Genomic DNA, 26,052 nt, shown 5'->3' with positions numbered 1-26,052 from the left:
CTCAGGTTAATTTGCATATGTATCAAATCGTCTTTTTTCCACAATAAAAGCACACAGAGCTATGGGGACTGGGTATTGCGGATGTGCTAGCGGCCATCTAGCAGCCCATGTCCTCAGCTCTATACACAAAATACCGGTGACAGGTTCCCTTTAATGAAATATACTGTGGGAGAGTAACCTGTGCTGGATACACCTAATCAAGTATTTCAACAAATACAGACTCACAGGCAATACATTAGGAATTTTGGTTGTCAGACAAAGATTTTATTTACCGTAGTAATACACAAGCCAAGTATTATACAGTTTTCTTGAAATGCGTGGTGCTATGGAGAGGGGTTGTGTCGGCTCTTACAGTTCTTCTTTCATTTGGTGTTCACTGTCTTGATTTGAAGACTCGCTTGATGAAGACGTTTCCTGAAAAGAACAAAAAATTATTTATATTGCATTATAGATTTTCTGGTTGTCGAGGTTATCAATGCCCAGTGAAAGAGTTTTGGTTACATTCATAGACATTTATGTTGTACCTCTTCCTCCATATTTGGAGATGTCAGCTCATGTTCCAGGAATTCTGTAAATGCGTCAAGAGTCTTCTTCCCTGTATATCTAACAGACTTCAGAAGAAAGATGTCATTAACATGTAGTCACTACTATAAAAGAGAAACATCTATGGACACGCTAGGGAAATCTGAAAATGATTGTGTGTGCAGGCACGGGCATACACGGATCTAATGGGGCCCCATAACAAAGCTTAATATGGGACCCCTGGCACCACCAATTTTCCAGAACGTGTGCATCAAACACACTTTTTGACAAGTTTCTGATTTTTTTTTTTTATTAAGAATAAAAAATTTTAATTAAAAAAAATTGGCCTCATCCACTTTATCGGAAAAAGTTGCACAGGTCCTTCAAAAATATGGCACTCATTTTCAAACCCATATTGGTATTTACACCAGACACGTGACATAAATACGTAGATAAATTCTTCAGATATCACAAAGCTGTCTGTCTGCAGCCACCACTAGGGGGAGCTTAGTGCATAGGAGTTTACACAGTGCAATGGAAGCTATAATAATGTCTTTGCACTGAACTCCCTCTAGTGGAGGCTGCATGAAAATGCAGTGTTTTCATCTCAGGACGAAAGAAGGCGTTCAGCGCCAGCCCCACCTCCCCTGGGCCGCGTAGCTGTTTATGGAATATCTATAGGGGTGAATCTAATGGAGGAATGGACGCGGCCTGTTAGATATGGGAACATCTGCTCTGCCTTGGCCGAAATATTTAAAAACAGCGCAAGGACTAGTGAACTACAATATATCTATGAGTGAAGGAAAGCTCTACTACGAGCTCGATCATCTCAACTATAAACTATACTAGATGACTAATATAATAAAATTCTTCCCGTTGTAAGAGGACCTGTCTCCTCTCCTGACATGTCTGTTTTAGTAACTTCTTGCATTCCCCATGTAATAGGAATTCTGGAACATCTATTCTTATGGGTCTATGATGTGCCATTCCTTTATTATTCCTGCCGGAAGCTAAGAATGAATTTCTAGCAGTTTGCAATGAGGGTCCAGATGGGTGTTACCAGTTGGGTGTGTGTCTCTGCACAGTCTGACACTGGCAGCACTGATTGGATCGAGTCAGACTGTAGGAACCCCCCCCCCCCCCCTGAACTGGTAACACCCAGCTGGACCTTCATTGAAGTCTTCTAGTAATTCATTTATAATTTCTAGCAGGAATAATAAAGGATTGTCACATCATAGAGCCATAAGAATAGATGCTCCAGAATGGTTATTACAAGGGAGATGCAGGTAGTTGCTAAACAGACGTCAGGAGAGGGGACAGGTCCTAAAATTAACAAATTGGCCTGGTGGAGCTAAAATACGGTATGGAAATTTGTAAAATGTCTTCTCGTATCTTGTTAGGTTGCATCCTGTGGGTGAGTAGCTGAATACCTTGTTATCTGATCCAGCAGGGAAGAACCGAAAATAAGGGTAGCGATCCAACACCATCAGTTGAATATCATTGGCTGTGCAGTCAATTTTGGCTATTGTCACATTAGCGTTATTTAGGTATCTTTTCCCTAGTTCTTCCCAGACAGGAAAAAGTTCTTTGCACGGTTTGGACCAAGGAGCATCTGGGGAAATAAAATGCAATCATTGGAGTCAAGCCAAGTTGTTTAAAATGAATAGTAATTAAAATTGAAGACGTGTCTAAGGGTTATGGCTCAGGCCACGTTCACACTCGCGTACTGAGATTCGACAGAGGATATCAATACCGGCAAAAAAAGTTTCCGTTTAGTCCTTATGCATTCTGAATGGAAAGAGATCCGTACAGGATGCATCAGGAGGTCTTCCCTTCCGTTTTGTGCTGCAAGCTGCGGTTTTGTGTCTGGTTATAAAAACTGAAAAAACAGATCCGGCATCGAAAACAATGTAAGTCAATGGTGACAGATCCGTTTTTTTTTTTTTTAAAGGAGCCTAAAAAAACGGATCCTTCACCCATTCACTTTCAATGTATTTAGTGACGGAGCGGATGATGTATCCTGATGTGTAAAATCAAAACTAATCAGTTTTATTCCGGTATTAAGTTCCTCTGCCGGATTTCAATGCCGAAATTACAAACCCAAGTGTGAAAGTAGCCTAAGCTGAATGTAATGATACCTTTCACTTAGTGAAAAAATCAATATGATTAGCTTTTAATCAATATGCGAATGAGAAGTTAAGTGCACAAGCCTCTCGGTGCACGCTTGCTCCTCCTGTTTCCTTTTCCAGCCCCTACATATTCTTCTTGGTTGACAGGACCAGGATCCTGCATGGTCGTCTCCCCTGGCCCTGTCAATCAAGGAGAGGGAGGGGCTGGGAGAGGAAGCAGGAGGAGCAAGAGTGCACTGAGTGGCTTGGACCCGCCCTCTGTGCACTTAACTGCTCATTTGCCTATGGATTAAAAGTACTTTTTCTCCAGAATGAAGCAACGCATCGCTAAGTGAGAGGAAGCAGGAGGAACAGGAGTGCACTGAGTGGCTTGGGCCCGCCCTCGGTGCACTTAACTGCTCATTTGCCTATGGATGAAAAGTACTTTGTCTCCAAAATGAAGCATCGGATCACTAAGTGAAAGGTATCATTACATTCAGCTGAGCTAGCCCTACAAGGCGCTGTGTCTGGTGTAACAGAGACTTCCTGGTGACAGATCCCTTTAAGTAAAAAAAAAACTAAAAACTCTTCCACATTCACTAACAGGAGGTGGTTGTTCAGAGAGACGTTTGGGACACTTCCCCCAGTCTCACGGTCTCTGGACACAGTTTACATTAGGTTTTGAGGTCAGTGACTGGTTTCAGAGGTTCTTACTGCAGAAGGTGAGTAATGTAATAAAGGAGATCATTTCATACTTACAGAACATGACAAATACATTGCTTGATTTATCGAAGGCAACTTTGTTAAAATTTTTCCCAACCAGCACTTTTACCGGATGTTTATCCCAGTCCTTTGGGACATCTTCACTATCTCTCTGGGGCTGAATCAAGAATACAATTATAAAAAATAAAAAAAAGAATCAGCGACCACTATATGTAGTAATTTAAACAAACAAAAAAGTTTTCATAATGGTTTCATTAGATGAGTTTCCTGACAATGGTGGGTGCCCCAACAATCACAAGAACGGGGGTCCCTGATAACAGTTAACCACCATAACAAGTTATCATCTATCCACAGGATGGAAATACTATGTAATCGGTGAGGATCAGACCAATGGGGCCCCCACCCATCCAGAGAATTGGGGTTCCTGAGTCACCCTAGTGAATGGTTTATCACAGTCAAGCACGCACGCTGCCGCTCCATTCAACTCTATGGGACTGAAGAAGAGAACCCAAGTATAGCGCTCGGCGCTCCAGCAATCCCACAGAGATCAATGGAGCGGCAGCGCAGATTGGTGGTTTTCTCTCCATTCACTCAAGAATCTGCTCCTCACGACTGGTGGTGGTCACAGTGGTCAAATCCCCACCAATCAGATACTCATCACCTCTCCACTGGAAAGATAAGTTGTTATGGTGGGGCAACAGTTAAAGGGGTTATCCTATCACTGAAGTAATAAATGAAAATCAGACATAATATAGTACATGACAATCTCTTTCTAACAAAGCTAGAACCAGCCCTGTACCTCACATGGATCCAGAGATCTCCCCATTTCTTCAGGCTGCCAACTCAGGGGCCATCTTTCTTCAGGGGCAGGTCCTATCAGGGAGCATGTCCTTTCTGATGCAGCTCTCTCTCTATCACAGCTCAAGTGGTTTGTCCTTTCTGCTGCAGCCACCTACCTATTACAGGTCAAAGGGGTGTGTCCTTTCTGCTGCAGATCTCTCCATATCACAGCTCAGGGGACATATCCTATTCCTATTACAGCTCAACTACAGAGGAATTGTACTTTCTGCTTCAGCTCTCTACCTATAACTGTCAGGGCTTCTAACAGTTGATATGGCTGATGGCAGTTAAAAAATGGAACTGAGCACGTGTGACCACCTCAGCAGGGTGGACAGACAAATTAGGGGAAAAAAAAAACTTAAGGTGGCGCTATATAGGTCCATTTTTATTGAATAACTCAGTGGCTATGCTAAACTTTTAATTACATGCAAGTATTCAGATCCTGCCGGTTTAAAAAATGTAGAATATTTTTCAGAGGACAACCCCTTTAACTGTTAGGTCAACTTATAAGGAGCCTCATAGGCATTACCTTGGCTTTTCCATCCAAGTAATTCTGGCAGAAGCTTCTGACATTTTCAAAGGTGACGTCATCGGCAGGCATTCTGTATTTAGCATCGCTTGTTAGGTTCAAAATGCGAATTGCTGGTGTGTCCACCTCCGTTATACGGAAATATTCAAATATCCGTCCATTGCGAGTTTCATCAGTGTCAACCAGCACGAAAACAATCTAGTGGATGAATAAGACTCACGTGTTAGAGGCCAAGACTGGGACAACATCTAATATTTGCACAGTCTGGCCTATTCCTATGCCAGGACGTTGATCTCATGAGGCATGGATAATTAACCCTTTCATAAACGGGCCTAAAAAAGGCCTGAATGTACAGGCAACTTTTTGTGATTTTGTGCATGTGGTAGTTTAGTGACCCTAAATTTTTTACTTGTTTGACTACTAAAATAATGTTTGCAAAGTTTTTTACTTGACACTTAGGACTTTTTATTAGCATGGGGATTTTTTTTTTTTAGATTTTTTTTCTTTTTTGGTTTAATTTGGGGGGGGGGAAACAAATTCTTGTAAAAAGTCATTTTTTGTTAAAATTATAACTTATTATTTTTTCAATATTAAAACAGACTAATTATTCAATGGGTTCAGTATTTTGTGACGATCGTTTTGACATATAACATGTATAGGTTTGAGTGAATGGGGTGACTGTTTCTGTTACCGACTGCATTTATTTATTTTCTTAGTATTTTTTAGTTTTTAGCATTTTTTTTAACTTATATTTTAATTTATTTTTGGCACATGAGATGTCCCCCAAGAGGTCACTAAAAGACCTCTGGAGGACACTGACAGCAGCACCATGTAATCATAGTAAACATCTCAGGAGAAGGAAATGTGTCGCCAAAAATGTTATCTGCCAGTTGAAACCAGATCATAAAACATATCCTTTTTTCTAATTGCAGATTTTTTTATTCTATTCCCTGAACATGATTATGGGGGCGGCCATCTTGCCTGAGCTGTTCTTAAAGGGAACCTGTCACCAGGATTTTGTGTATAGAGCTGAGAACATGAGTTGCTAGATGGCCACTAGAACATCCGCAATACCCAGTCCCCATAGCTCTGTGTGCTTTTATTGTGTAAAAAAACTGATTCGATACATATGCAAATTAACCTGAGATGAGTCCGGTACATCAGATGAGTCAGGGACAGAACTCATCTCAGGTTAATTTGCATATGTATCAAATCAGTTTTTTTTACACAATCAAAGCACACAGAGCTATGGGGACTGGGTATTGTGGATGTGCTAGCGGCCATCTAGCAACCCATGTCCTCAGCTCTATATACAAAATCCCAGTGACAGGTTCCCTTTAACAGCATTTAGAAAGCTTTAAGAAAATTGCTTTACGGCAACCCCATGGGCCATAGACACAATGGTCAGGAGGGGACCTCATTGACTTATCTGTGACCTGCACAGAAGTCATTGTACAAGGAAAGACTAGATAAGCTCTGACAATCACCTATTATGAATGGTGGTTCCTGTCTTATCTATGCACACAGGTGTTATCATTACAGGCAGGATTAGAATGACAGATAAGCAGATAACTGCAGTAAAGTGATCTGTACAGACCAAGACGTGGCGCCTATTGTTAGACTTAGTGGCCAGTGTGAAAACTGCAGGATTTGGTGGTTTCTGTTAAATGTAGATATTGACATGGAAAATTTAAAATAATATCATCAAAAATTCTTTAAAAATATGTTAAACTTAAAAACGTGCTTTAAACAATAGGTCATTTCCTGATAACGCATTTCCTTTAAGACGAGAGTATAAACTAGGAGCCAGCACCATCTTTAAAGTAGGCATAGAATCGATTGAAGTTGCAAGCCCAAGGCCTAGTGGCTGCACTACTGAGAGGTGCTAAGGACTATTTCTGTCATGAGCAGTTTTGTCATAAGGACTGCAAAATCACCAGTCTCTTCATTATCCACTCATGTTGTATTTGAAAGTTTTCAGTAGTGCAGCCTCAGGTTTCTTGAACTGTAAAGCTATTTTCAGACGAGTGCTAGAGATCTGTCAGGGAACAGTCTGTTGGATCTCTTTGTATTCTGGCATTGCCGGAAGCTTGTAAGCGCAGCTTTTTTCTTCTTTGTCGGCATATGTGCCGGAATGCATCCGGATCTCCTCTGGTCCCCATTATAGTTTATCATGCCAGATGGAGACTTACAAACTTCTGGCAATGCCGGAATGCAAAGAGATCCGACAAGCGGTTCCCCGCCGGAACAGCCTGCCAGATCTTTAGCGCTCGTCTGAAACTAGCCTAACTGGTCTCAGTTAAGAAAATAAAAAGACAAAAAATAAATAAAAAATTTGCTAATTAATACATAAGTCGTTCTTTTGAGTTTTGGGTTATGTGATGCTTTCAAAAGGTTCTTTGATTTCTGTGCTGTGCTGAACTGGAAATGCATTGCATTTTTCTGCAGCCACCACTAGGGGGAGCTCAGTGCAAACAGATTATTACAGCTTCTTATTCAGTCAATCCTAACTAGTGCCCCCTAGGCAGCCAGCTTTTAATAGAAGGGATGCAGAAGCTTTATCGATGTATTTATGTCAGTTTTCTGGCGTAAATTCATTGATAATTATGTTGTTCAGAATGAGCAGCGTATTTATGAAACATAAAGTGGATGAGGCCAGGTCTGACTTTTTAATACATTTTTTTCTTCCTCTTAAAAAATAAAAAAAACATAAATCTGGTGAGTTGCGCTATGCATTCTGCATTACATGGAAGTGACTGACGCACATGTACTGGGAAACTAGGTGGGCCAGCAGGGGGCCTATACTAAGTTTTGCTATGTGGCCCTATGAGATCTACGTACGCCCCTATGCATGTGTGACCTAACCTAATGGACCCAATCCTAGTGCAGGCTAGAAAAACTACTGCACAAATGAGCTGCTGCCACCTTGTGGCTATATATATATATATATATATATCTATATATACTAGCTGAAGGACACGGCTTCACTCGGGTATATTTAATCTATTTCATTTAATGTTTCTGTGTGTCGTTAAAAGATATCAACAGTATCCACTATAACAGTGACATCTACAGCATCCCACCCCCAAAACAGTGACCTCCACAGCCCCCCACCCATTAACACTGACCACCCCCACAGTGCCCCTTCCCGTAAAATTGGACCTCCACAGCAGCCCACCCCCTTAACTTTGACCTTTATAGCAGCCTTCCCCTATAACAGTGACTTTCACAGCATACCACCCCCTTGATAGTGACCTCCACAGGGGCCCGCCCCATTAACAGTGGCCTTTACTGGATCGGGGACATGTCCTTTTGAACAGCTCACTCTAAGACAGCAGCACTGTGCTGTCTGAGTGTGAGCTGCAGGGAGAAAGTCACCCTCCCTCCCCTCTCTGCAGCTGACAGAAGTTGATTTTTACCTTTATTTTTTTAATCCCTGTCGGCTTAGGAGTGGAGGGGTGTGGCCTAACAAGATTGGGGCGTGGCTTATCGCGAGCTAGAAGTTAATTTTTAACTTCATTTTTTCAATCTCAGTAGGCTGAGGAGTGGAAGGGGGCATGGCCTACCCGGATCGGGGGCGTGTCCTTTTGAACAGCTCACTCTAAGAGTCCATTCACACGTCCGCAATTATTAATTAATTAATGGCGCCGCATCCGCATTTCCAGAGAGCGGCCTCGATCTTTTGGTCTGCAGCTCCGGAAAAAATAAAGAGCATGTCCTATTCTTATTCGCAATTGCAGACAAGAATAGGCATTTCTATGGGAGTGCCAGCCGGGTGAATTGCGGATCCGCAATTTGCAAATCCGCAATGCACTACGGACGTCTGAATGGAGCCTAAGACAGCAGTACCGTGCTGTCTGAGTGTAAGCTGCAGGAAGAAAGTCACCCTCCCTCCCACCCCTGCAGCTGACAGAAGTCGATTTTTACCTTCATTTTTTCAATCCCTGTCAGCTCAGGAGTGGTAGGGGGAGTGGCCTAACCAGATAAGGGTGTGGCTTAGTGGGAACTGGGGGCGGGGTTTTAAGTCTTTTGAGGGTGCACATATTGTGGCAGGGGGCGTGTCTGGGCTCCTTACTGCAAGAGTAACGCCCCTCTGGCTCATTTGCATACCAAGTAAACTGGATTTTCAGAGGATAAAAACATCTATTGCTGGAACAAAGGCACATCTGGAAATAAGGCACTAAGTTCTATTAGGCCATGGCTTTACTTCAACAGCGATTATCCTGGCGACAGATTTCCTTTAAAGATCTCCTACAGCAGTGAAGAAAAATGGCTGGGTTGTGGAGGCTGGAGGACCTGCAAGCTTCTATTGGCTGATAAGGGTCATGTGACCAAGCTTCTATTGGCTAATGCATTTTTTAGGGAATATCTCAGGAACGGTACATCCTAGAAAGCTGAGACCTGGTCTAAAACCTTCCTGGACACCTGATGTACCTGTGTGCCAAATTTCGTGATTGTAAATGCGAAAAGTGTGGACTCCTTTAGCGGATATACATACACACATACACTCAACTTTATATAATATATATATATATATAACAATCACTACTGTTATACATTTGTTTTTACCTATACAAAGCACTATAATAAAACAAACCTTTCCTCTAAACTCCAGAGCAGCAGATTCGTAACTTTCATACATTGCACTAAACTGCTCTGATGTTTTTGATGCAAACAGGAGGATGTGATGGTCAATGGGGACATCAAATATAGTCACAGACGTCTGGAAAAGAGAAGAAATAAATGACAAATTGGTTAATTCTTTATGGATACAGTATTTGCCATATTGAATATTATACATTTCATTTCCCGACTCACCGCCTGGTTATACTCTGTAACCACATCCATGACGTAAGTCCGTATCAGTCGAACTAAATCCATTTTGCTTTCAATTTCTTCTTCAGATATCAAATAATGGACTGATTTATCCTTTAACAGAAATAAACAACAATTTGCATCGCTGCCAAACTTTATATCCAGCTTTTAACAATATGTCATTTTCATGGTTCCACAATTTGTGCCGATTCATTTCTTATTATACAGACGTGGACAAAATTGTTGGTACCCTTTGGTCAATGAAAGAAAAAGTCACAATGGTCACAGAAATAACTTTAATCTGACAAAAGTAATAATAAATTAAAATTCTATAAATGTTAACCAATGAAAGTCAGACATTGTTTTTCAACCATGCTTCAACAGAATTATGTAAAAAAATAAACTCATGAAACAGGCATGGACAAAAATGATGGTACCCCTAACTTAATATTTTGTTGCGCAACCTTTTGAGGCAATCACTGCAATCAAACGCTTCCTGTAACTGTCAATGAGACATCTGCACCTCTCAGCAGGTATTTTGGCCCACTCCTCATGAGCAAACTGCTCCAGTTGTGTCCGGTTTGAAGGGTGCCTTTTCCAGACTGCATGTTTCAGCTCCTTCCAAAGATGCTCAATAGGATTGAGGTCAGGGCTCATAGAAGGCCACTTTAGAATAGTCCAATTTTTTCCTCTTAGCCATTCTTGGGTGTTTTTAGCGGTGTGTTTTGGGTCATTGTCCTGTTGCAAGACCCATGACCTGCGACTGAGACCAAGCTTTCTGACACTGGCTAGTACATTTCTCTCTAGAATTCCTTGATAGTCTTGAGATTTCATTGTACCCTGCACAGATTCAAGACACCCTGTGCCAGACGCAGCAAAGCAGCCCCAGAACATAACAGAGCCTCCTCCATGTTTCACAGTAGGGACAGTGTTCTTTTCTTGATATGCTTCATTTTTTCGTCTGTGAACATACAGCTGATGTGCCTTGGCAAAAACTTCGATTTTTGTCTCATCTGTCCACAGGACATTCTCCCAGAAGCTTTGTGGCTTGTCAACATGTAGTTTGGCATATTCCAGTCTTGCTTTTTTATGATTCGTTTTCAACAATGGTGTCCTCCTTGGTCGTCTCCCATGTAGTCCACTTTGGCTCAAACAACGACGGATGGTGCGATCTGACACTGATGTTCCTTGAGCATGAAGTTCACCTTGAATCTCTTTAGAAGTCTTTCTAGGCTCTTTTGTTACCATTCGGATTATCCGTCTCTTAGATTTGTCATCAATTTTCCTCCTGCGGCCACGTCCAGGGAGGTTGGCTACAGTCCCATGGATCTTAAACTTATGAATAATATGTGCAACTGTACTCACAGGAACATCTAGTTGCTTGGAGATGGTCTTATAGCCTTTACCTTTAACATGCTTGTCTATAATTTTCTTTCTGATCTCTTGAGACAGCTCTTTCCTTTGCTTCCTCTGGTCCATGTCGAGTGTGGTACACACCATATCACCAAACAACACAGTGATTACCTGGAGCCATATATATAGGCCCAATGGCTGATTACAAGGTTGTAGACACCTGTGATGCTAATTAGTGGACACACCTTGAATTAACATGTCCCTTTGGTCACATTATGTTCTGTGTTTTCTAGGGGTACCATCATTTTTGTCCATGCCTGTTTCATGAGTTTATTTTTTTACATAATTCTGTTGAAGCATGGTTGAAAAACAATGTCTGACTTTCATTGGTTAACATTTATAGAATTTTAATTTATTATTACTTTTGTCAGATTAAAGTTATTTCTGTGACCATTGTGACTTTTTCTTTCATTGACCAAAGGGTACCAACAATTTTGTCCACGTCTGTAGCTATATAGTGGTTGGAGCTCCAAATCCTCTGCACTTAGGTAAAATTCTTGCTGCCTGCAACTGCCACTAGAGGGAGCTCACTACATAGTGTTTTATCCTTCAGTTCGCTGTATTAAACAGTATGCAGTGAGCTCCCCCTAGAGGCAGCTATGACAACCAGAATTTGATAATTTAACAGCATTATAAAGGTGACTTGAAGCTATTTTTCAAAAAAACTGAGCTCTAGCGGTTAGGAACTAATTGAGCAGCTAGATTTTTTACCAACGTGAAAAAAAACATAGGTGCCCAAGGGTGCACATTTACTTTATGCTAACCCAAGATCAACTTTGCCATAGAATTTGTGTATGTGCAGTTTGATTGGTTATAAAGCACCTGGGTGCAACAAGGGCATTGCCATTGCTCTGCTCACTCTCAACATGCCACCCCCCCACCTCTATGACTGACAGGGCCAGGTGTGTAGACTTATTCACACCCCGCTCAGAAGTCTCGTGGCAGCGCAATTGCCACTGTGTTCGGCGCACGCACAGTACAGGCATGAAGCTCGCCAGTTGTGATCACGCTGCCGCATAGTGACAAGCCAAGCTTCTTCTTACCTTTTTGTACACTGCAACCATATTTTGGGTTATCCCAACGTGTACAAGAACTTCTTCATTGGTTACTAGACCGAACGGGAACTCGGGGACATCTTTTGCCGCTTCTGAGAAGTGTTCTGTAAAACTACTGCCTGGATCCTGTAGGTTTCATGAGGATAGAAATAGAAGGTTTTATAATCATCCACTAAGCAGGTCTCATCCCTGTTATCACACTAGTGTCGCCGCGTTTCAGGAACCATGATGGACGTAACGTTACAACCCATTCTGACTTATGATGAGGCTGTCAGGTTTCTATTTTCTTTTAAATGGATGGCAATGAAGAAAACAACTAACTAAACGGCGAGTGAATGGGTCTGGGCTGCAATACAAAGCACAGCCACTATACAATGTATGGCGCTGTGCATGGTTAGATGTGAGTAAGCGCTCACTGTTGCGCCGCAGCCTCTAGGCGGAGGTGTTGGGAGTCATTCCCCCCACAATCAGATATTGATCACCTACCCTGAGGACAGGTCATCAATATTGTACTCCTGAAGAAAAAAAAAAAAACTTTAAGCCGGTGTAACGTTACATTACCCTACTTCGTGAGATTTCCCTACCTCCTAACTTCCGGTCGCACTGCTAATGATGTGAGGAGGCGTTCCTGAGTTTTGATGATCTGCGCATGCGCAAACGGACAGTTTATGGAAAATCTCAGCGGAGTTCAGCTGCACATCGGGACACTGCGCATGCGCGGGAGAGCCTCAGTAGGGAAATATTACGGCCCAGTGTGCAAGCGTGGCTAACTCCGGCCGGCACATGCGCAGTGTCCCGGTGTGAAGCTGAACTCAGCTGAGATTTTCCATAAACTGTCCGTTTGCGAATGCGCAGATCGTCAAAACTCAGGAACGCCTCCTCACATCATTAGCAGTGCGACCGGAAGTTTGGAGGTAGGGAAATCTCACGAAGTAGGGTAATGTAACGTTACACCGGCCATACAGAATAGATTAATATTGGCTGAATGCACTGGTTTCAGTGGAACTGGCCAACCATCCAATGTATGCGAGGGTCTCATGACTCCCATTGACAGTTTTGGGGGAGATACAAATCAGGTAGTTGTAGAAGCCAGCTTTATTTCAATATTCCCAAAGCCTTTGGCTGCTGCCAGTTGTGTCTGGCGAACACATGGATGCTCAGATGAACCGAGTGTGCATGTTTATGGAGGAATCGGAAGAGAAAGCGGTCAGCCACGGGGCCACGATTCACTGACCGCTATCTAACATGGCAAGTCCTGATTGATCTCTGTGCACAACTTGCTTCTTATTTGCTTCTGTAGTCGTTTCCTCTTCCCCCAAAAAAACATGTATGTTCCTCACCTTCAAAAACCCAACCACAGAGACTTTATCTGACTTGATGAAGGACTCATAGTGGTCTGTGGCGTTTATTAACGTGGAACTGGGCCCCGTCCGTCTGGTTATCCATGTCACAAAAGCAGAGGCTGTTCTAACTCCTGTGATCAGAAAGAAAACATCTTCATCATCATCAGAAAATTAACACTAAGTATTCAGTCCTCTGTACAGATGTGCTACTGTTTGCTTTACTATACATAGACCACCTCCTAACCTTAAAGGGGTTGTCCCACCAAAAATATTTTACAGTTTTCAAACCAGCACCTGAGCTGTGATAGGGAGAACATGGACACACCCCCTGAGCTGTGATAGGGAGAGCATGGACACGCCCCCTGAGCTGTGATAGGGAGAACATGGACACGCCCCCTGAGCTGTGATAGGGAGAGCATGGACACGCCCCCCTGAGCTGCAGCAGAAAGGACACTCCTCTTGAGCTGTCAGCTTGATATAAATCTAGCAGAGCAATGAATGGGGAGATCTCTGGATCCATGTGAGGTACAGGGCCGGTTCTCGCTTCGTTAGAAAGAGGTTGTCATGTTCTATATGATGGCTGATTTTAATTTTTCTACATAAATCATGGGATAACCCCTTTAAACTTCATGCCCACCCCGTAGGATCGTCCTGGTCGGCACACATAGTTACTGACATACCTTTGCAGTCGGTTGGGTTCTTCCGATCATCATTCACAAAAAGTTTAAAAGTTGGAAATTCCTTAATGTTAAATTCTTTCCCAAGATCCTTTTCCTGAGTAATGTCAACTTGACCAAATCGGACATCTGTGGTTTTTTCCTTGAGATATGCTGCAGCTACAGAGAACTCTTCCTTTACGGTCTGTGAAGGTGCAGATAGCGCAATGTCTAGAGTACAAGACAACGGTTCACTTTTTATTGTCCTATCAAAAAACATTACTAATATTTAAAGGGGTTATCCAACCCCTATAATGACCCCCCAATGCCCGGGCACCTCATATAGGTTATACTTACCCCTGCATCATTCCTGACCCCCGCATGACTGTATCTCCCCATCGCGCAGATCAAAACATCCGGTGACGGGGAAGGTGGGGGGCATAGCCAATAGCAGGCCACGACGGGGATGAGCCTCCCTAGCATCACGGGTGCGGGGCACCATAGGGGTCATTACTAGGGGAAGTCCAGGCAGCATGCTGGAGGTAGGGCTTGATGATCGCTGTGGCCCTTATCTTAACTCCTAAGCCCCCTGCTCATGATCTTAATTAGAGAAACTGGAGGAGAAGAAAGAGGATAAAACATGGAGGCCACCAGAGAAGGGCAGCTTCTGGGACAGTGTATTGTGCTCTACACTGGTATTTGGTTCTGCTGGGGCGGTATTCCGTGCTGGTATTGCTAAACCTGCCTACTTATGTTGCCCTGCCCTCTGTCAATTTGGACCCACCTACAACATAGGGGCCACTTTTAGTTTTTTCCAGGGTCCTGATGGAGCCGGTTACTGCAGAATTTCCTACAGTGGGAGCAGTAATGCAATGACCAACTCCAAAATGGATGTGTAGATTCTAGCTACTACTGCAGAGCAGCTGATCCACGCCGATCTTATTAAAGCACCGGAAACACCACTATAATATTTCAGAGAACAAGAATTATTGTACAGAGCAATGCCCCAGAACATGTATACACTATAACTAAAGTAATGCTCAATGTCTACAGACAATGGCCCACATTCATAATAGGAGTGCGCTTAGATTTTTGGAGCGTTTGGTCCAATTTTGCTTATTTTACTACGCATGCACTTTCCAAAAATGATTAGTTATTTTTTAAGAGGGCTTATTTTTGGTGGACAGAGATGAAGTTTTCATCAGTGTCATTTTGGGATACATATGACTTTTTGATCACTTTTTATCCTGGGATGAACAAAAATAGTAATTCTGGCATTTCTTGTATAGTGTCCACTGTGTGAGTTAAATAAGGTCATAATTTTATAGCTTGTGTTTTGACAGGCACAGCGATACCAAATACGTGGACTGCTTTTTCTTTTTTTGTGCCATAATGTAGCATTTTTTATTTTTTTATATTTTGAAACACTATTACATTTTTATTTTGAAGGGACTCGCCCATGCAATCTTTGGATCACTCATATAACACACTACAATGCAATAAATATGATTCATTTAAGTTGTCATGAAGTGAATACTAAATAAGGGCTCACGCACACGACGTGGCCTGTTTTGCAGCCGTGTGGTACCGGCCGCGTGCATTCCGCATTATGCGGAACGAAACGTCCGGCCCAAACTAGAACAGTACTATCCTTGTCCGTAATGCGGACATACGGAAACGGAATGCAAACTGACTAAATTTAGTTTTTTATGCGGACCCGTTGAAGTGATCCGCATACGAGCCACAAACAAAACGCATGGACAAATAATAAAAATATGTTCATGTGAATGAACCGTGTCCATGTTGTGGTCCGCAATCCGCTGATATATGGTGTCGGTCCGTGTGCCATCTGCATTTTTTTGGAAGACCCAAGGTCAATGGGTTTGTGGTCCGCATTTTGTGGACATATTATATATTTTTGTGCAATGGACATACAGATGCAAAAAGCACATGGATGATCTGTGTGCCTTCTGTATCTGAATGTCTGTTGCGCAAAAAGATAGAACATATCCTATACTTAGACCACGGACCCCTTTCAGTGGATCCACAAAAAATGCGGATGCAACAAGGAACCGCAAAATACATACGGTCGTTTGCATGGGGCCTAATTATGATCTCCAACACCTCACACAATAAATAGAACAGTAAGGGCTCTTTCACACGGGTGTCCCGAATTTGCTCCAGATGCGTCCCGGGTGCATTGCGGGGAAACCCACACGAGTGCGCACGCAATTTCAGTCAGTTTCAACTGCAATTGCGTTGTTCAGTTTTCTCTGCGCCAGTGCAATGCATTTTGCACGCGCGTGATAAAAAACTGAATGTGGTACCCAGATCCGAACTTCTTCACTGAAGTTCGGGTTTGGGGTTGTGTAGATGTTAGCATTCGAAATACAAAATGCTAAGTACAATAGGGCTGGAGGGGTTAAAAAATTTTTACTCACCTCAAACACTTGATCGCGCAGCCGTCATCGTTTTCTTTCTTCTTCTTTGAGGACCTGCAAAAGGACCTTTGATGACATCAGTGGGATCTTCTGTCTTCATTCAGCAGGACCTGCACTGACGTCACCACGTGGTGAGCGCGATTACGTCCTCAAAGGTCCTTTTGCAGGTCCTGAAAGAAGAAGAAAGAAAATGATGCCTGCTGCGCGATCAAGTGGATGAGGTGAGTTAATTATTATTATTTTTTTAACCCCTCAAGCAACATTTTAGTAAGCATTCTGTATTAAGAATGCTATTATTTTCCCTTATAAACATGTTATGAGGGAACATAATACAGTAAATTGACTTTTATCAATTTACTAACCATCTCCAAGAAACCATGCGTGAAAATCGCACCGCATCCGCACTTGCTTGCGATTTTCACACAGCCCCATTCATTTCTATGGGGCCTGCGTTGCGTGAAAAAACACAGAATATAGAACGTGCTGTGATTTTCACGAAACGTACAAGTGATGTGTGAAAATCACAGCTCATCTGAAGAGCCCCATTGAAGTGAATGGGTCCGGATTCAGTGCGGGTGCAATGCGCTCACCTCACACATTGCACCCGCGCGGAATTTTCACCCGTGTGAAAGGGGCCTAAGTGTGTGATGGATTTCCTTAGCAGATATACAGTTATTAGGCTAAGGGCACTAGGATTTCAGCATAGAAACAGGATATTGGAACCACCGGATCCACATTAGCCAGACACTACCGGTGCCCAATGGACCCTATTCACTATAATGGGGTCCATTGGGAATACCGCTGCATGCAACCGTATTTCATCCTTTTTTTTGTTTTGTTTATTTTGCCGTAAGCTGGGCCGCAAATGTGAACCGAGCCTTAAGTCAACGAGCAGACACAAGGTTAAGGACAGACAAGGATAAAACATCAAAGCGTTATAACATTAATACTAACAGAAATCTTATCTCACAACCAAGTAATAAAAGGAAAGACCTGGACAAACATTAGCATGATAAACTTTTCCAGCTACACGTGGAAGAATACAATTTGTTCATGATGAATGAATATACAAATTCCAAGGGATCATGAGATCGTCATGTCTGTGAATTACAGCAAAATGTCTCACTTTCTGACACTTACCCTGGGTTCAAACCTGAGCGTTCTGAAACGAGCGCTCTGTATGCGCGATTGTACGGGCGTTTACAATCGCGCATACAGAGACAGGCGTGCACACATTGTCGCGCGTTCCCAAATATCTATGTACGGGAACGCGCGACAAACGCCCAAAAAAAAGCTCAAGAACTTGTTTGAGCGTCGGGCGTTTTACAGCGCGATCGTACGCGCTGTAAAACGCCCAGGTGAGAACCATTCCCATAGGGAAGCATTGGTTTCTCCTTGTTGAGCGTTTTACAGCGCGTAGGAACGCGCTGTAAAACGCTCAGGTGTGAACTTAGGGTTAGGCCTCTTGCACATGACCGTATGCCCTCCGAGATATACGGTCCGTGAGCGGGCCATATGTCCCGGAGCGGCATCTATCGTGTGCACGGGAGCGCGCAGCATCATAGGTTACAATGATGCTGTGCACCTCGTGCCGCCCTCGGGACTATTGTCGCGCACTCATATGATCATATGGCCCGCTCACGGGCCGTATATCTCAGAGGGCATACGGTCGTGTGCAAGAGGCCTTAAAGGGATAGTTTAATTGAAAAAATAAATAAATACATTTTCCATCGGTGTCATACAGAGGGGCATGACATTTTTGCACAAAGTAGTCGTGGTTAGGCTGCTTTCACACTAGCGTTCGGGTTTCCGTTCGTGAGCTCCGTTTGAAGGAGCTCACGAGCGGACCCGAACGCAGCCGTCCAGCCCTGATGCAGTCTGAATGGAGGCGGATCCGCTCAGACTGCATCAGTCTGGCGGCGTTCAGCCTCCGCTCCGCTCGCCTCCGCACGGACAGGCGGACAGCTGAACGCTGCTTGCAGCGTTCGGGTGTCCGCCTGGCCGTGCGGAGGCGTGCGGATCCGTCCAGACTTACAATGTAAGTCAATGGGGACGGATCCGTTTGAAGATGCCACAATGTGGCTCAATCTTCAAGCGGATCCGTCCCCCATTGACTTTACATTGAAAGTCTGGACGGATCCGTCCCAGGCTATTTTCACACTTAGCTTTTTTTGCTAATATAATGCAGACGGATCCGTTCTGAACGGAGCCTCCGTCTGCATTATTATGGGCGGATCCGTTCAGAACGGATCCGCCCGAACGCTAGTGTGAAAGTAGCCTTAGTTAGGCGAGCAAACGGACGTTAGGTATAAGAATTGTTTGCAAAACCTCACAAAATATAAAGCATTTTCACTCCAGTAACAGGACGACATAAAAACCAGAGCGACATCTCCAGACATATTTAAAGATGAGGCGCATTCTTTGATAAATTTAGCGCAAGTTACGACAAAGCAGACTCAAGAAAAAACTACTTAAATTTTTTTTTTTTAAGGCTCCTTTCACACGAACAAGTTTTTTTATCCGGGTGCGATGCACGACATGAACGTATTGCACCCGCACTGTATCCTGACCCATTCATTTCTAGGGGTCTGTGCAAATGAGCGTTGTTTATCAGGCTGGGTTCACACCTGAGCGTTTTACAGCGCGTTCCTACGTGCTGTAAAATGCTCAACAGGCAAGAACCAATGATTCCCTATGGGAATGGCTCTCACCTGAGCGTTTTACAGCGCGTACGATCGCGCTGTAAAACGCCCGACGCCCCAAGAAGTACATGAGCTTCTTTGGGGCGTCTTGTCGCGCGTTTCCGTACATAGACTTCAGCGGGAATGTGCGACAATGGGCGTTCGCTTGTCTCTGTATGCGCGATTGCAAACGCCCGTACAATCTCGCATACAGAGGGCTCCATCGCGAACGCTCAGGTCTGAACCCAGCGTCACACATCATTTCTGCGTTGCGCGAGAATCGCAGCATGTACTATATTCAGCGTTTTTCACGCAGCCCTGGCCCCATAGAAGTGAATGCGGTTTCAGTGAAAAACGCATTGCATCCGTTCTTCACCGATGGTTGCTAGACGATGTTGTTTGCAATCCTTTAGTTTTTTTTTCATGCGTGTGAAAGACGCATCAAAACTGATTGTACCCGCGTGGAAAAAACTGAAATACGTAATCGCGGACAAAACTGACTTAACTTGCTTCCAAAATCGTGCAACTTTCATGGAACGCACTCATGTGAAAGGGGCCTAAATCTTTTTAAGCTTCTCTTCAGCCAAAGGAATTGCCTTATGAGTAATTGTCCTATAATTATAAGGGATCGCATTTTGTCCAGACTCTGCGCCACTCCCTGTCCATAGCTTGCGTCAGGAACTGCAGCTCAGCCCTATTCATTAAAACAGAGCTGCAATACCAGACACTACCTGGGAAACAAGAGTGGCGCTGTTTCTATACATAAAGCAGACCCTTTTTCCTGGTCTTATACCACTTCTTTACCATAACTGGCACATGTTCCAGAGTGGGAGCTACTGATCGGCGGGAGTGCAGGGTGTCACATCTGATATTGATGCCCTGAGCATAAGCCATCAATATCAAAATCCTGGACAACTCCTTTGATGCAATGGTTTAGAAAATGTCTCCAACCCCAAGCTTCTCCTGAATATAGAAATCTACAGAATGATCCTATTGTACTTACAGAACTTCACCAATAAATATTTATTTTCCTTCAGGGCACGAGCAAAGTTGGAACTTGTGAGGACAAGGACGTGCTGATCCTCCTTGATTTTCGGGGCTTTGTGCTTCTTTGCTTTAGGTCCAATCCCTGATTTTTCTTCTTGGGAAACACCAAGAGCCAGGATGGAGAATACAGATATCATAAGGAGCAGGATGTTCATGGTGGGAGGAGGAGGAGGAGAAGAAGAACTCAAATCTAGAAGTCCCTCTAGCCACCTGTTATATTTCTGTTACCAGCCGAGCAAGTGGCAGTTTCACACGTCACGTTAACTGATTAAAATATTGCCAAGAAAGCATTGCCAAATGTACTCAAGATATCAGCTTGTACTCACTGGGGGCATTGGTAGCTGACGAGTGTTACGGATCTCAAGACTCATATTTAGGCTGTCTGTAAGAGGGTCAGAAATGTATAGTGGTGCCCCACGGCACCACTCTCTAGGATTTACTTACAGTGACTTATATCTCTGACAACCTTCCAGAGACTGATGGACCTGTGTCTGGGGCAGGGACGTCTTTAACGCAGGGCAAAAGGGGCAGCTGCCCCGGGCCCAATTGCTCCTGGGGGGCCCAAAGCAGCTGCATCTTGAGCCCCGGTGGCCACTGGTGACGTGGGGCACGGCGGCAGGGCACAGGGAGATGAGCGCTCATCTCCATAGTCATCTGTATCACCGTCCTCAGGACATCGATACAGATGGAAGTGCTGCGGCCGGGCAGGGGAGGGAGAGGTGTGTCCCTTCCCGTTCCTCTGATAGGCTGCAGGCACTAGGCCTGAGCTGAACAGCGCGAGACACAGGCTGGAAGAGGCCTGCATTGAATCGCTGCCAGCCTGATGGAGGTAAGTATAAGTGTTTTTTTATATGGTACTACTACTGGCACATGATTGGGGGGAATCTATGGGGGCACTTGTTACTGGCACATGATTGGGGGGCATCTATGGGGGCACTTGTTACTGGCACATGATTGGGGGCATCTAGGGGCACTTGTTACTGGCACATGATTGGGGGGCATCTATGGGGATACTTGTTACTGGCACATGATTGGGGGCATCTATGGGGGGCACTTGTTACTGGCACATGATTGGGGGGCATCTATGGGGACACTTGTTACTGGAACATTATTAGGTGGCACTATGGGGGCACTTACTGGCACATTATTGGGGGCACTATAGGGACATTTACTGAGGCCACAAAGAAGGGGTATTTTATATTGGGGGGGGGGGCTCTGTGTAGGGGCAATTTATACTGGGGCTCATTAGGATGGGTACTATGGGGAAGGGGAGAGAGGAGTTCTATGGACTCATCTATGGGGGGCACTAAGAAGGGGTATTTTATACTTGCAAATTATGGGGGACACTGAAGGCATCTACTGGGGCACTATATATGGGGCATTTTATACTGGTACATTATGGGGGAGCACTAGTGAGAAGGGGGAGAGGAGCACTATGTAGTGGTATTTTATACTGGCACATTATGGGGACATTAGCTCAACTGGGGGCATTAAAAGGGAGCATTTTTTGCACTTGTACATTATAAGGAGAATTATTACTACTGGGGGGCATTATGATGGGCTTTTTTACTACTGGGGGTCTATGGGGAACATGATTACTAGTATGGGCACTATGGGAGCATTATTACTTCTGGGGCAGTGGGGACACTGTAGGAGCACTATTACTACCATGTGTGCTCTAGCAGAGAATTATTCCTATTGGTGGGGACTTTTTGGGAGCACTATTACTGTGGGGGCACCTTGGCACGGTAACAGCTTACCACAATTATTTTGGGGGACATTATGTTTACACTATTAGTGTCAGGGGCACTATTTTCTGGGCACTGTGTGCCAATAATCATTGAAGGGCACTATCTGCATGGCACTACTATTATCAGGGGGCTTATCTGTTTCTGCAGTATAGTATTTGGGAGGACGGCGGCACAGTATTGGGGGTAGTAGGATGATTTGTTCAGAAGATGGGAGGATGATGGAAAAGTAGTAAACTAAGATTTTGTTTGTCAAACTGCAGAGACGAGAAATGGCTGAAAAATGGTGGTCTGGTCTAAAAGAAGAAGATGAGGAAAGAGAACATCTACAAAAACATAACGTCCCCAAAAAATAATTGTGGTAAGCTAATACCGTGCCAAGGTGCCCCCACAGTAATAGTGCTCCCAAAAGTCCTACCAATAGGAATAATTCTGCTTTTTTAAGTTTTAGAATAATGATACAGCCATTTTATTTGATACTTTTGTGCTGATTCTTTTCCCCCCCCTATATTAAGGGACACTATAGTCACCAGAACCACAACAGCTAAACGTAGTAGTTCTGGTGTCTATAGCGCGTCTCTGCAAGCAATGTCCTTTGTTCAGAAGTAATGATTACCTAGGTCAAGTGGTGTCCAGGGATGGAGTCCAGCTTATGGATTTAAAAGTCAAAGCAGTACAATAGTGGCTTGCACCAACCAATACCTTCATGGGACTAGTCAGTGGTTCATAAAAAAAAATCTAAAACCTTGTCATGGTGGCTGCACCCTGGAATGTTCTGTGGAATGGGGCCATACCCTGGGCTACAAGTAAAAGGGCTATTATGTGGCAGGATGAAGCTGGTTGTTGACCTATGCCTTGTTCTGGCTTAGACCTCATGCACACGACCATTGTTGTGGTCCGCATCCGAGCCGCATTTTTTGCGGCTCGGGTCAGGACCCATTCACTTCAATGGGGCTGCAAAAGATGCGGACAGCACTCCGTGTGCTGTCCGCATCCGTTGCCCCACACAAAAAAATATAGCATGTCCTGTTCTTGTCCGTTTTGCAGACAAGAATAGGCCTTTCTACAATGGGCCGCCTGTTCCATTCTGCAAATTGCGGCAGGCACACGGGCAGCTTCCGTTTTCTGCAGATCGCAAAAAACAGAACGGTTGTGTGCATGCGGCCTTATGCTGAGTACACCAAGCCTTTTGCCCTGTATACTGACAGAAGCTTGAAGGAAATGGAGGCATTCCTGATTCAAGTTCAGGATGGCAGGAAGTAATTGTCTATGCTGGTAGGACACTGGAAGAGGGACAAGAAACCGAGAACTACAGTTTTGGCCCTTAGAGCAGTGGTGGATGGTCAGGCTCAGCAAGTACAAGGTAATGTACCAACCATGCATAGTAAGGACAATGCTGAGGCCCTATCCCACAACCCAGTGCAAACAGCCAGTGGAACCCTGATGAGCAGATCAGAGATGGAGACAGAGCCAATAACTTCATGTTGATTGACATGTTGGTGGAGGCCTACAATAACCTTTTCTTAAGTGCAGAGTCCAAAAAGTGGAGGAGCATGCAGTGATGGGCCAAGCCAGTACAGAATGTAAGAGTATTTACTGAAGGACACTGACCCAGCCACGGAGAGAGAAAATGCCCTCCTTGCTGCTGTCCTAGACCAGCTGGTTAGGTTACCTTCTGAGGAAGGTCTCTGTTGTCCAATTGTGTTTCCAGAGAGCGAGGTAAGCACCTGTTGCACCAGAGCCCTGGCCTGAAAGGCTTACACTGAGGCAGTCAGGATCTGTGGGAACATTTAGTATGCTATGCTTGTTGGTCTGAACGGGTTTGATTCCTGTTTGTTATAACAAAAAATAAAAAAAATATAAAAATTTAAATTACCCTGCTTTCCCCATTTTAAAACACACACAATATATATATAATCTATACACACACATACAAAAGATAATTACTAGCCGTGTCCCATTATGCCTGAACTTTTAAAATAATAAAATATTTATCCCATATTGTAGACGGCGTAAAGGAAAGAATTTCAAAATGGCCCCTTCACAGTTTTTTGGTCTTTCACCTTGCAAAAAAGATAAAAAAATAGATCAGCCATACACACCCCAAAATGAAATAAAAACCTACAGATCACCGCTGAAAAATGAGCCCTCACACAGCTCTGTAGATCGTAAATATATAGGTTATGGGGGTCAGAATATGGCGATAAAAAAAAAATACATATTTTTCTGATTTTATTTAAAAAAAGTATTAAAGCACAAGAAAAACTATAAAAATGTGTTATCACTGTAATCTTACTAACCTGCGGAACCAAGGTAACAGGACATTTTTATTGCTTAGGGAACTGTGTGAAAATGAAACCCATAAAACAATGTCCGAATTGCGTCACCCCCCACGATTATCCCATGAAAAGAATTATGCAATGAATAGAGCATTTTAAATAAATTATTATTGCAATACACATGCAGTAAAATATTGTTCTTTTTTTATGTACATTCCACTTTTCTTTCTGGTAGCGCCCCCTGCCGTTTATCCGTTTGGTCCATCTTCTCCTGCACTCAGTGGACTTCCGTTCTTAGTAGCTTCTCTGCCCCATTCATTGGCGTCGTGATCTCATTGTGAAGCAGCCAAGACACCTTTACTTTCATCCCTACTTCTAAATTCATATTAGTTTATAGCTACATGTCTGTAGCCAGTGGAGAAAAATAATGTGGGGACATTGAATACCATCTGTATGTCTGGAGTTATATGCGAGGGGCTATATTCAATGCAGGGGAGGAAAGGATTAGCAAGAGCTAAATGCAATGCATCCTGAAATATGCAGGTGCTTGATTGTCTTATGAGCTGCTGCTCACCCACAGAGAGGGAAGAAAGTCCTCCAGGGGAGGAAAACAAGAGTTTCAAATTTGTGGGATGACCCATTTAAAACCACAAAGACTGTATTATATTCAGGATTATATACTGTAATGTGCAGTAACTTGGTCCGTTAGAGCAGATCTTAGGGACTACATGTATTCTTGTGTTGTCCATGGGCTGTCTGACATTGCAGACCAGCTCCATTACCTTGACTGAGACTATGCTGTAATATCAGACATTGCCATTAGACAAGCATAGTGCTGTTTCTGGAAGAAAAAGCAGACTCGTTTTTTTTTTCTGGTCCTTGACGACTACAGATATAATGATAGTCTCCTATAAAGTTGTCAGTTTGAAGCATATGACTGCAGGTTATATGCTCAGTCTCTCCCATCTTACTTAAGGGGCTGTCTCACTTCAGCAAATGGCATTTATCATGTAGAGAAAGTGAATACAAGGCACTTACTAATGTATTGTGATTGTCCATATTGCTTCCTTTACTGGCTGGATTCATTTTTCCATCACATGGGTTATGACCACCCTGCAGTCTAGCAGCGGTGGTCGTGCTTGCACACTATAGGAAAAAGTGCATAGGCTGGTACTTTTTCCTACAGTGTGCAAGCACAACCACTGATGCTGGATTGCGGGGTGGTCATAACCCATGTGATGGAAAAATGAATCCAGCCAGCAAAGGAAGCAATATGGACAATCACAATACATTAGTAAGTGCCTTGTATTCACTTTGTCTACATGATAAATGCCATTTGCTGAAGTGAGACAAACATATAACATACCTGTAATATACTTACTGTTTCGTTGTTGTGTGGATCGGCCTCTTGGGAATCAGGTCATGTGACACTCCTCTTTACCGGGTTTCCAGTCTGGGCTGTGGACGGAGCCGGAACTGTTCCTCACCCTTCCGCATGGGCAGGTGGGGTGCATGAGACCAGATGTGATGACACCAGAAGATACTGACATCCATGAAGTCACTTTTATACGAGAATATTTATTTTTCTTACAGATCTTACAACCAGGATTTTTTTCCCCCGATTTCATTCAAAGAAATATATTCCTTGTATGAAGTCAGTTTTATGCATATACATATATATATATATTTTTATATAAAGGTATTTACTGTCATCAGTAACATAACAATCAAAATAACTTAACCAACGCATTGCCAACTGAGGAAGCATCAAAACACAGAGTATACAAGTAGTCTTCGGCCTGCGGCCCTCCCGCTGTTGTGACACTACAACTCCCAGCATGCCCTGACAGCC

At 43.6% G+C, this 26,052-nt stretch overlaps 1 protein-coding gene across 1 annotated transcript; it reads right to left on the bottom strand.

Annotated features, from left to right (window-relative positions):
* Nucleotides 1-263: 263 nt before the first annotated feature.
* LOC122944569 (protein disulfide-isomerase-like protein of the testis) lies at nucleotides 264-20,389 on the bottom strand. The gene is made up of 11 exons (XM_044302983.1): nucleotides 20,130-20,389; nucleotides 14,029-14,235; nucleotides 13,346-13,479; nucleotides 11,994-12,131; nucleotides 9,541-9,651; nucleotides 9,320-9,445; nucleotides 4,723-4,920; nucleotides 3,390-3,510; nucleotides 1,953-2,134; nucleotides 525-611; nucleotides 264-414 (listed from the first exon to the last, which is right to left on the bottom strand). The coding sequence occupies exons 1-11, from the start codon at nucleotides 20,326-20,328 to the stop codon at nucleotides 349-351; spliced, it is 1,569 nt and encodes a 522-aa protein (XP_044158918.1). The 5' UTR covers nucleotides 20,329-20,389; the 3' UTR covers nucleotides 264-348.
* Between the last annotated feature and the right edge of the window lie 5,663 nt (nucleotides 20,390-26,052).

The sequence above is a fragment of the Bufo gargarizans genome, chromosome 8 (genome assembly GCF_014858855.1).
Source record: "Bufo gargarizans isolate SCDJY-AF-19 chromosome 8, ASM1485885v1, whole genome shotgun sequence".
NCBI lineage: Eukaryota > Metazoa > Chordata > Amphibia > Anura > Bufonidae > Bufo > Bufo gargarizans.
The sequence above is the reverse complement of the archived record's forward strand: the minus strand, read 5'-3'. Positions and strand labels throughout refer to the sequence as shown.

Coding starts and splice junctions, on each gene's coding strand:
- LOC122944569 (XM_044302983.1), bottom strand. CDS start 20,328: ATGAACATCCTGCTCCTTATGATATCTGTATTCTCCATCCTGGCTCTT. Junction 14,236..20,129: donor ATATTTATTGGTGAAGTTCT/GTAAGTACAATA, acceptor CTTGTACTCTAG/ACATTGCGCTATCTGCACCT. Junction 4,921..9,319: donor CTCTGGAGTTTAGAGGAAAG/GTTTGTTTTATT, acceptor TTCATCCACTAG/ATTGTTTTCGTGCTGGTTGA.